The 12,120-nt window shown below is 47.1% G+C and overlaps 1 protein-coding gene across 2 annotated transcripts in view; it reads right to left on the reverse strand.

Moving 5' to 3' along the window:
• Positions 1–12,120, reverse strand: part of ARHGAP40 (Rho GTPase activating protein 40) — a 149,169-nt gene that overhangs the window by 30,955 nt on the left and 106,094 nt on the right. For both annotated transcript variants that reach the window (XM_075347556.1, XM_075347555.1), the window contains exon 3: positions 3,064–3,284. In XM_075347556.1, coding sequence (XP_075203671.1) covers positions 3,064–3,284 — 221 coding nt within the window. The remainder of the gene's footprint in view (positions 1–3,063; positions 3,285–12,120) is intronic.

Here is a 12,120-nt window from a genome sequence, read left to right on the forward strand (position 1 = left end):
ACAATACAAGTGTGACGCCCCTGACTATCTCAGGGTGTCACAGGGGACTGCATCCTCTATTTCTATAATGCAGGACCTACCCCCCCCCATGGTTCCAGGTTCCTGAAAACCGGCATCACTCCCATCAGCACCACAAATCCCAACCACGCCTTACATCATGACCTGTCAGACACACCAGTGGGTTGGTCTAGCTGGAAAAGGGCCACCCACCTAGGGGTCAGGCAGACTGGTGGGAGGGAAGGAAGTCAGTTTAGAGTCAGCTCTCAAAGTGAGAGGAGAGTGGAGCTGAGAGCAGCCCTTGGTGAGTGAGGAGCTGGGAGTTCTAGCTCCCTGGAGTGACCTAGTTTGGGTTGCAGACGATGGTCCGGGACCAGAAGAGTCGCAGACCCGGTCACAGGTCATTGGGAGAGGGTGCCCAGACTTAGTCTTGGAGGACGGTCGGCACCGAAGAGTCCAGTAACCGGACTGGTAACAAGCACAGCGGGGTACAGGACCCTAGTTCAGGGAGTAGCTTCACGCAACCTGATAATTAACCTGTGGAGGACAGTCTCTTTATGAACTTTCCCCAAGAGCTCAGAGATCGAAGGCACCAGCACAACAAGGTGGATAGAGTTTTCCAGCTTATGCAACCTACTGAGATCCAAAGTGCCAGCCATTGAGAGCACATCTCCACTTTATATAGGGAGCGGGACCCTGACTGCTTCAGGCCAAAGGGTCACAAGAATAACTAAATTTGTGCATTGAGGAAGGCTCCGGACCATTAAAGTGATACCGGTGGGAGCGGACACCCAGACGGGTTCCCCAAAGTGGCAGTGGTACCCAGAGACTTTGGTTTACTACAGTGTGTGAGTCTGCTTCATTAGCTGCATCTAACATCACAACAACCTGAGTGAGTACACTGCCCCTCTCCCTGCATTCTGCCTGCTCAGCAAGCCTGCACAGCACCATCCACCACCTGTGCAGAATCTCGGGGCCTCCATACCTGCGGATGGAACTGACACCTAGCTGCCCCACGTCATCCGCCCTGCTACTACCCTCGGCAGCGGTGGTACTCCCTTCTTACCGCAACCCGCAGATGGTGTCACAAACTAATCCCCTGTAAATATCTCCCCCCTTTTCAATCGAGTGGCCGCTGAGCCCCGGGTCCGGGGACCCTCGAGCCACAGCAATCCCGGATCCGAGCAGTTCGCCTGCTTAGGGGCGGCACACAAGCACAGTGGATGGATTTCTAGAAATCTTGTGCCCACTGTGCTTGTTTTTCCGCAGCAAAAACTGATGTGCTGTGTGTCTCTCCACACCGCAGCACGTCAATTGTTTGCTGCGGATTCGCATGCGTCCCCCGAAGGGAGAACACAAGTGAGAGACCACAGCGCACTGAACCCTGATTGTGGGCACGAGCAGCTGCGGTCTCCTGCATTCTCCTGCGGTGGAGACTCGCAGACCCCGCAGGTCAGCACCCGCTGTGTCCAGGATGCAGTGAGTCCTGATCGGGAGCACATACCCTAAGAAGCAACGCAACTATCATAATAAAGAAAATGCATCAACACTAGGAAATGTAAGACCTTCAGTTATTTGGATGATAATTAACAAGGCCTCCATTACAGGTCCCACATAAATTGTTCTCAGACTCGAGAATACCCTGAAATTCCCCCGTTTCAGTGTGTTCTTGCCTTCCTAGTGTGTCCCCATGGGCTGCCCCACTGCGGTTATCCCCGATTGGTATATGTGCCGGTTATTCAACTGGATCAGCTCCAGATCCTGCCGTTGGCACTGGTCACTATAAGGCTCCAGGGTCAGCAAAGGTCCATGCAGGCTCAATGCCATGCTACTTCGCTATCCACCAACGGAGAGAGTGGGCTAATGGCGCATAGGACAACAAGTGTATTCCAAATTGGATACTCATTAGTTATCCTGTATCCGCCAATCAATACATACAGTATCTTGTACTAGAAGCCATTTTATACTGTTGCAGTAGTAAAAACTGAGTAATTCTGTAAAGAGGAGGCATTCCTTTTCAAAAGCACTTTGACTAGAACTGAATTTTCTACCTAAAGTTTTGGACACCATATTTCATTTTTGCACAGCGTATTATGCCATGGCCGAGGGTAGCTGAGACCTGTGAAAAGTAGTAGTCTTAGAACCCAAAAGAGGTACATAGGCTGGAGCTACCCTGTAAGTTACATATTGGCAGAGCTAGCGGTGAGAGAGAATAGTCTCAGGGACCCGTTGAGACTTTGTTGACCAACAGTCACTTTGTCACAGTTTGGTGGGGCCGACTAAGTTTTATTTTTTGTTTGTTAGTAGTGATGGGCAAACATGCTCGCCATTGCTCATTACTCGATAGACCAGTGGATTGCACCGACATGACTCTAGTACGGAGCATAATGGAAGTCAATAGGAATTTTAAAACTCACATGCTAGAGGCTCGATTGAGTAACGAGCAAGTGGTGACCATGTTCGCCCACCATTATTTGTTAGGTTTGTTGTTTGTTTGTTTTTTTTTGTTTTTTTTTAAAAGGGCTGCATTTGGGTGCAGCTTATGTGATCAGTAGAATTTACTAACAATAGCCACCCAAAGTCTATAATACGGGTCCATCAGTCAAGACTTTATGATCACAGGGTGATAAAAGGATAAAAGCAATGGTGATTATTGGCGATTATTTATGAATGCTTCACTTAAACAATTGGGGAACAAGTCCCTATAAAATTAAATTTCTCGACTCTCTAGCAATCAAACAAATAGGCAAACACCTAAAGAATGAGAAAAATGCTTGTTTGCAATATCAGCAGCACATCATCTTCTGTACACAGCAGGTGTGCTGCCGAGGACATGATCTATGTACACAGTACAATCATATTAATTGTTCTATGTGCATATAATGGTGGTCAGCCTGTCTATACTAGCCATTAAACAACTGCGATTAGCGTCCATGTGGTCAATCAGAAGACAATTATTGATGGCGCTCAACAGATGTAAAGCCGACATAAGTCTTTTAATATTTGGAGGTGGGGTAATAATTGCCACAGATAAAGTGGGTAATCACAGCAGCTGAGGATACTCACAGTTTTGCTGGCTCTGTTAAACACATCTCTGACATCTCGTGTATGCTGTTTGGTTCTTTTGCGAAGGGATCGGTTATAGCTGTCGATGCGACGCTGTACAGCTTCGGTCTGTGTTCGTGTAAGGGTTGATAAGATTAAGACATTGTCTTCTGTAGGACTCTGGTCTCCAATAAGAGGGGAGAGGCCGGTGTCTTGTAGCCAATCTTCTTCTGCTTCTCCTTCTAAAAGTAAGGATATAAGGAGAGGAGACTTGTGACAAATTATTACAATCTGGTAATTACATGCACAAATTTGCTCCATTTAAAACACAAGTATTTAGGTTTATACTTTCAGTCTTACCTCTTCCATGTGGCAAGAATATTTTCAAGAATAAACCAAAGCCGCTGCGAATTTTACTGGAAAACCAATATGTTAAGAACCAGAAGGTCCTTGGTAAGAATATTTTCACCTTGACGCTAGTATCAAATAATCACCTCTGCATTAAGGCTGTCTTCTGTGCTGCACTGTTACAATATAGCAGAGCTGTTAATGTGTTTGTAAGGAGACCAAGGTTAAGGGAACCTGTCAAGTCCAATATGCACCCAGAAATACGAGCAGCCTTGGGTGTGTAGCACCCACGGGGCAAGAGTTAAATTACTCGTTGCCAGGCCTGGCGATGTCGGGTCTTGGGGATGTCATGGGTGGCCCTTTCTGCCCAGTTTCATGGTCCCGAGGTGTACAATAAAAGAAGGGGTTCGGGGTGACTATGGTGGAGGATTGTTTTTGTGACGCCACCTGCAATACGCGGCCAGGAAACTAGCCACCGCTGCTGTCGCTGTCCTCCAGGGCGGATGGTAGTAGCAGCTAAGATGTTACTGCTCCCCACAGGTGGAGTGGGCCCCGGGAGAGGATGATGAGGGGAGTAGTAATGGCGGGTGCCAAAGCGCGAAGCGCCGGCAAGGACAGGCAGACACAGTCTCTGCGGGTTCAAAGTTTTCTTTACGCACAGTTCTGGTTTTACCTGGAAGATGCCGGTCACCACCGTGATGAGCCCTAGCTGATCCCGAGCAATTCGAGGTCACTGCCGGTGTTCCCACTGTGAGTCATTTCTGGTCGGGGTCCCACCAATCCCGGTGTAGGTGGAATGTGGAACGGGCCGCGGTGTTGCCTGCACTCGCCGCAGACCCTGGAATCCCGTGTAGCTGTAGAGAATCTGGACTGAGCTGTAAGCTCCAAGCCACAGGTCCTATGGCGCTCCCAGAAGTGTGAGGTAAAAGAAGATTGGACCAAGGTCCCAGGTGGGTGTCTCACCATAAGCTGTGTCCTGGGCTAACTGACTGTATGAAGATGCTCCTTCCCTTTTCCACAAGTGGTGCCGCCCCCCAGGTGGTTGTCCCAGTGAACAGGCAAGTTGGGACATGCTTCGTGATGGCCACCCCCCTATCTACCCCAGGGCCATTCCCATGGTGGGAAAGCACCTAACTGTGTTTTGTGTGTGAATGTGAGAAACACCAGCAATTAACCTCTCCTTACCCGGGATGAGTACTACATCTTAAAGGGAGATGCAGTACCCTGTGACGACTGAAGCCTCAGGGGCGCCACAGGTGCATATTGCTAATCCCTGCCTAACTGTCCCTGTATACACTAGCATAGATAAAAGACAGCTTTCGAAAAATTATTTCTAAAGATCTTTTATCTTGTGCTAATCACCTAATACCTCCCAAGCGTCCCAGATTCAGAAGGACGGTCCCCTCTCCCGCTGTCCTGCTGCTCACAGCTGTTGTCCTGGCTACTCCCCTCAGTTCATTGCATAAATTAAATTGTCAAATGGCTTTTGTTTACTAGGAGAGGCCAAGACTCAAACTCCTTGTCCATAGGCAGCAGCTTTACTATTGAGCCACTGCCTGTACTGAGAGACATAGGAGGATTTAGAAATCTTGACCTGCCACTAAAAATCATGGGTAGAGCGGTGCTAGGCCCTCAATTGTTAACCTGTTAAATCCTGGTGTCAAGCTCTGTCAGCAGAATGTTACCCCTTCATGACCAATGACTTAGATCATTGGTCGTGTTCCTGCGTATCAGCAGACATGTGCGGTTAACAGGCACAGGTGGATCTCTAATGCAGCATCGCTCTGATCAGGAAAAGCGATCAGACTGTGCAGTGATAAAGTCCCCTAGGTGGGACTTGTAAAATCAATAAAAAACAAAAAAATTACACATATGTGGTATTGCATAGTTCAGAAATGCCTGGATTGATCAAAATATAAAAATCAATTAATCTGATAGGTACACGGCCTGGCGAGAAAAAAAAATTCTAAAAGACAAAATTAAGTTTCTTTGGTCAACGCAGCATTGCATTAAAATGCAATAAACAGGCGATCGAAACATCGCATCTACACAATGGTATAATAAAAAATGTCAGCTCAAGGCTCAAAACATAAGCAGTTACTGAGCCCCAGGTCCCAGAAAAAGAGAACGCTACGAGTCTTGGAAAATGACAACAAGAGCGCAATTATTTTTTGGGACAAATTGCTGAATTTTTGTCACCCCTTACATAAAAGTAGAAGTATACATGTTTGGTATCTACAAACTCATACCAACATGGGGCATCATAATGATATGTCAGTTTTACCATATAGTGAATAAAAAAAATAAACAAAACTATTTGGAATTTCACTTTTTCTCAATTTCTCCCCGTTTGTATTTTTTTTCCCGATTTCCAGTACTCTACATGGTAAAAAGAATGGAGTCAAAGTACAACTTATCCCGCAAAACATAAACTCTCATTTGGCTATATTGACAGACAAATAAAGTTACAACTCTTTGAAGAAGGAGAGGAAAAAAACAAAACTGAAAAATGGAAAACAGCTCAGGAGTCAAAGAGTTAAAGCGAACCTGCCACCAGAACTTTCTCTTATTACCTGTGGCTCTTACATACAGACAAAAACATCTTATTATACTAAGCTGAATGGTGGTCGGGTCCGAATGGTGTCGCTGCTCTCGGTCCAGCACCTCCTTCCCAGCTCCGTGTGGATGACGTGTGTTAAGGCATTAACAGATGCCTCTATTGTGTTTCTGCACATGCGCACTTTGATCTGCGCTCAGCAGCGAAGATCAAAAGTACTGTAATGCGCATGCGCGAGGAAAGGTCAAAGGCCATCCGCGCATGCGCACTATAATACTTTGCTCTGCCCTCAGCAGGGCAGAGAAAAGTGCGCATGCTCAGGAGCGCAATGGAGGCCTCTGTTAATGTCGTAGGACACGTCATCCGCATGATGCTGGGAAGGAGGCGCCGAACCGAGAGCAGCGACGCCCATTGGACCCATCCACCCTTCCGGTGAGTATAATAAGATGTTTTTGGTCGGTATATAACACTGAGTGAACTACGTAAGATGTGTCATCCACGCGAAGCAGGCATGGAGGACGGTAACCGTACAGGATAGTCGAGGCTCCGACCCAGAGACCAGTGCCGCCATTGGACCCGACCGCCCCACAGGTGAGTATAATAATGGTCTTTTATACATTACAGAGTGGTATGGGGACTTATATACAGCATTCTAGAATGCTGTATATAAGAGCTGACTGGTGCTGGCCGCAAGATAAGAAAATATCCTGGTGTCAGCTTCCTTTTAACAGGCAGCGGCATGGGGGGGTGCACCATCTTAAACTCCCAGCAGCACACCCCTGATGTGATCGTGGGTCACTGATGGGTTGCTATGACTGAATGGATCTGCTGAAGACCTCCGTGCTGGTCATAGCAGAATTCCTTTGAAACCCTCTATGTGGACGGACTACAAGGGAGACTGATTTTCACTATATGCAGCAATTCTATCAGACAATCAACTACAGCTTCAAGTCTGCTAAAGGGACTATTAAAAATAGTGAAAAGTAAAAAAAAAAAATAAAAAAAAAAAATCGTTTTTTAAAAAAAAAAAAAAAAAGTGAAAAAAAAAAGTTAAAATTACCTCCCTTTTGCCGCATTAAAAATAAAACAATACATTTTTTATAGTACACATGGTATCACCAAGTTCAGAAATGTCCAATCAAATATAGAATATATTTAACCTGACCGATAAATACTTTATAAATAGAAATTCAAGAATGCCGAAATTAAGTGGTTTTTTTTGTGGGGGGGCGGCAATACCACAAAAAAATAAATATGCTGTTAACAAAACGATCATACGGTTATATCTATCCCGAAATAGTATGGAACGTCTCTCCCCCACATAAAATAAGCCATCACACCGCTCCATTGGCTGGATAATTTAAACGCTACCGGTCTTGGAAAATGGTGACAACCCCCTTTTTTTTTTTTTTTTAAGCAGGAAAATATTTTAAAAACTGATCATGTTTGGTATTGCTGTAATCATATTGATGAGCAGAATCAAATATTGTCTCCGGGTCTATATCGTGGTTTAAAATAAAACAATTGGTGTAGGGTCCTCCTCGTATTGATACCAGGACAGATACAGCCATGACTATGGCTACTAGCAATGTGCTTATCAAAATATAAAGGAAAAACATGCAGGGTTTTTTTTTTGTTTTTTTTTTTAATTTAAATCATTTTTTTCATCTATATAAAAAACAAACCGCATGTGGTCCTCCCTAATTTTGATACTCAGCCATGATAAAGCCCTATAGCTGGGGGCTGGTATTCTCAGCCTGTGGAGTCCCATGGTTATTGGGACCCCCCAGGCTAAGAACAGCAGTCAAAAGCTGCACCGGAATTGTCGCAACCATTAGATGTGACAAGCCCAACGCTTTAACTGGCCCTAGTGCAGTGGCAATTAGGGTAATAAAAAAGGTTAATAACAGCCCACAGCTGTCACTAAGCTCTAGATTAGTAATGACATGCGTCTATGACACCCCCAATCACCAATCTATAAGTGAAAGTAAATAAATAAAACACTGGAAAAATCCTTTATTTGAAAGAAAAAGAAACACCCAATTTCAACACTTTATTAAGCCCCCAAACACCTCTGAAGGTCCAACGTAATCCACACGAGGTCCCACAACAATTCAGTACTGCTACATCTGAAATTACAATGCGCAGTCATCGAAAATGACTGAACGCTGTAACTGCAGGCAGAGAGTGAGCCGCGATCAGCGGTGACATCACTCAGGTTAGTTACGGTCATAGCTGGACGTTCACCTGTGACCGCAGGTAACCTAAGTGACGTCACAAGGTGAATCGCGTTCATGCCTGCGGATCACCAGGGTTTCATGCAGATCCACCAGCATGAACTCACTGCACCTAGGCCTCGCGTTTTTTACTGAGAGACCTTGCTGGAGGGAACTCTGGTGACATAGGTGCCCTGGTCTATGATGTGATCCGCAGTTCAGTAACCCTGGGTCGTCATGGTGATGATCCAGGGTTACCATGGCAGTGATCGGGTCCCTGTCATCACATTACAGGGACCCGATCACCAGGGAGAGGTAAGTGCTTCCCTCTTCCTGCCACCTGAATACTACCAATGACAGTCATGCCAATACTTGACATGGCTGTGATGGGCAGGGAGAGGATGGTTTTAACATTTTCCGATCTTTGCTGATCAAGATCACTCATCTCTACTGCAGGGAACCCCAGTGACGTCAAAAGCACAAAAAAACGCACACAAATAAAAGCAAATTGGGCATTACAAATGCATTTTTTCCTGCATTTTTCACTGACTCCGCTGAAGTACATTTGGGGAAAAGAAACCAAACTAAAACAATTAATATGCTGCTTATTATTTCAGGAACAAAAAAAAAGCAAGGCAAAAAGAAGCAGCGTGTGCACAGCAAGTCATGATTCTCAGACTTTGCTGGGATGATTTTTCCTTGGTTTTATGGATAAAAAAAAACAAAAAAAAAAAACGCAAAAGCAAAAGAAAACCCCTGTGGGTACAAGGTCTAATTCCGCGCTTCTAGTGCGTCACCACAGGGAGCACCCATATTAGGCGGGGGAAGGGCGGGAATAATCACACGACAGTCTCTGGTAAAAACAACTGGAACTTCTTTATTGCGGCACACTCCGAATCCATACTTCGGGTCCATAGGACCGCTCGTGCTGCTTCCAAATATCCTCAAAGGAAAAACTCCGCTTCAGGACTACTTGCCCTGGGTACTGTCCTCCAGCAGCTTATTCCCTTGTAACTCTCCCCTCCCCCCCGGAATCCCCTCTGTGCAGCTACCGTGCCTCACTCGTGCCCCCGTCCAGGCGCGCAGCCACTCCTGGCCAGTACAAGGTTCCAAGAGGTCCCACTGGGATCTGAGTGCCAAAGACCCTCTGGTCCGAGGTTGATCTGCCACCCGTTCGCTGGGTAAATTCTTGACACCTGAGGGGCTGTGGGGGGGAGATACTCCCTTGCTAGCCAGGCCCTGGCACTGGGCCTTGCTATATCCTTCAGGTCCTGCCGCTTGACCCACTAATCACTTCCTGCACACATTCTAATACCCTCTGTTTCTCCTCACATGGTATTTACAAAACATAAAAAACACACATTTTCCTAGTACATGACCAGCGGTGACCGCCAGGTGGAGCCGAACGGCACGCTCGTTCATCTCTGCTACATTTTACATATACATTACAATTACATTGCAATTCCGCTCTGCTATACTTTACAAATGCATTTGTGAAGCCCTGGACTATTCAGGTCATCAAAGGGTTCTGCACGCTCTTTATTAGTGCAGTATTCACCCCCCCCCCCCCATGGTTCTGGGTCTCCATCCTGCAGTACTGCCTCCATCAGCATTCACAAATCCTAGATACACTTTGCACCACACCTGTCAGGCACATCAGTAGTGGGCTGCTTAAACAGGAATAGGGCCGCCCACCTAGGGGTCAGGCAGGGAGGTTTGAGGTGTCAAGGGAGTAGAGTAGGAACCCTCGAGCTGTGAGGAACTCTGAGGAAGCTGGGAGATGTAGCTCCCATGGGAGAAGCAGACTAGGTCGCAGACGGCGGACTGGACCTAGAGGAGTCGGACCCCCGGTCGCAGGGGGATTGAGGCTAGGTGCCTGGGACCTGTCTTGGAGAACGGTCAGCAGCCTGGTCCTATCACCGGTCCGGGACCGAAGGCACGTCAGGGTACACGGACCCTAGGAAGGGGAGAAGCTTCAGGCGACACAGCAATTAACCTGCGGAGGACAGGGCCTTTATGGACTGTTCCCACGAAGCTCAGATCGGGGGCACTAGCACAACCAGGGGGATAGGGCTTTTCTAGCAAGTGGCCCACTGAAATCCCAAGCGAGAGCTCCTGAGAGCAGGCTCCCTCACTTAGCCATAGTGGGGAGCGGGGCCCGGAAAGCTCCAAGCAACCGGGCCACAACGGACAATCTAAAACTTTGTGCCAGGAGGCAGGTTACGGACCACCGGCAGTGCTGAAGGATGCCGGACGAGTTCCCCTCGAGAGGCAACGGCATTCAGAGACTTTGTTTACCCTGTTGTCCGCGTCTGCTTCATTGCTAAGTGAATACCCGACTGACCCCTGCACTGTGTCCCTGCATCACCATCCAGAGTCCCGGGGCCTACCCCTACCTGTGGAGGGCAACGTCACCTAGCTGCCCCACTCCATCACCCCGGGTACTCCCAACGGCAGAGGCGGTACTATTACTAGTATTACTGCACACCACGGGTGGCGTCATGAACTATACCAAATCCCCTGTAAATACTCCCTTTGCCATTTGAGTGTGGCCCCTAGCCCCCGGGTCCAGAGACCCTCGAGCCACGAGCAACCACCATCCCCGGATCAGAGCAGTTCGGTCCGCTGCAGGGGCGGCACACATTATAGTTACATCACAATGACACTACCTTCGTAGGAGAGGATGCTGTTCGCCCCCTCTCATATTAGGTGGTATTGATTCTGTTGCTAATCGCAACTGCTCTTCCAGATCTGCATCAGTTTGGAGCGTAGTTGACTCCGATCTGTGTTCAAAACATTGCATGTCTCCTCATAGTGGGAAATTGATCACTATCACATTATATTGGTAGAACTCAAATCAGCATCACATCTTGACACAGACAATATATACTTCACAAAGGATATGCAGAAACTGCTGTATATACATCACATAGGATAGATCAAGACTTCTGTATATACATTACCCACAATACAGAGATTGATGTATATACACTTCACATAGACACAGACTGCTGTAGATACACATCATAGGAAGAAAAATAAGACTACTGTATATAGATCACACAGGAAAAGCAGAGACTGCTGTATAAAAACATCACATATTGACACAGACCGCTGTATATACACATCACTCAGGAGACAGACGGCTTTATATACATACAGAAGATGCTAAGGCTGCTGTATATACATCACACAGGATACACCAAGACTGCATTTACAATACATAGGAGACACCAAGACTGCTATAGACACACACACACACACACACACACACACACACACACACATACACATACACATACACACCTCATCAGAGTCACCAAGACTGCTATAAAAGTTGTGCAAGCCAGCTAGTCAGAACGGCAGTCGCAAGGTGCAAAGGAGCTCTGAGCAGTGCTGGGAACAGAAGGCATAACAAAATTTGTAAATAATGTTATAAATGTACTAGTCACAAATATGGCAAGGGGGCGGTGGGAGAAAAAAACCAAACTGTATACATGCATCAAGTCTGCTGAGTTGGAGAATAACCTTCATTAACAGATATGTTGTCTCTAAATCGAGGTAAGCCGCCCCGCGTCAGCAGCCGGGCTGCTCGGATCCGGATCCGCGGTGGCTCGAGGATTCTACGGACCCGGGGGTCGTGCGGCTACTCAAATAAAAGGGGGAGTATTTACATGGGGCCATTTTGTTAACGTTCGTGACACCACCCGTGGTGTGTGGTAAGGGTGAAGTACCACCGAGGCAGCTGGGAGTACCGGTGGCAATGGAGTGGACAGCTAGGTGTCTAACCCCTCCACGGGTAGGGGCAATGCCCCGGGACTCTGATTGTGTCGGGGTGGTGCCGTCGGGCCGGTAAGGGTTAATTGCGTACTCACTCAGTCCAATAACGCTAATGCTGACAACCGTGGTAAACCAAAGTTCTTTATGTCGCTGAAGCAGGGAGGGAGCATGCCTGGA

Source organism: Anomaloglossus baeobatrachus, chromosome 5, assembly GCF_048569485.1.
Source record: "Anomaloglossus baeobatrachus isolate aAnoBae1 chromosome 5, aAnoBae1.hap1, whole genome shotgun sequence".
Classification (NCBI taxonomy): Eukaryota; Metazoa; Chordata; class Amphibia; order Anura; family Aromobatidae; genus Anomaloglossus; species Anomaloglossus baeobatrachus.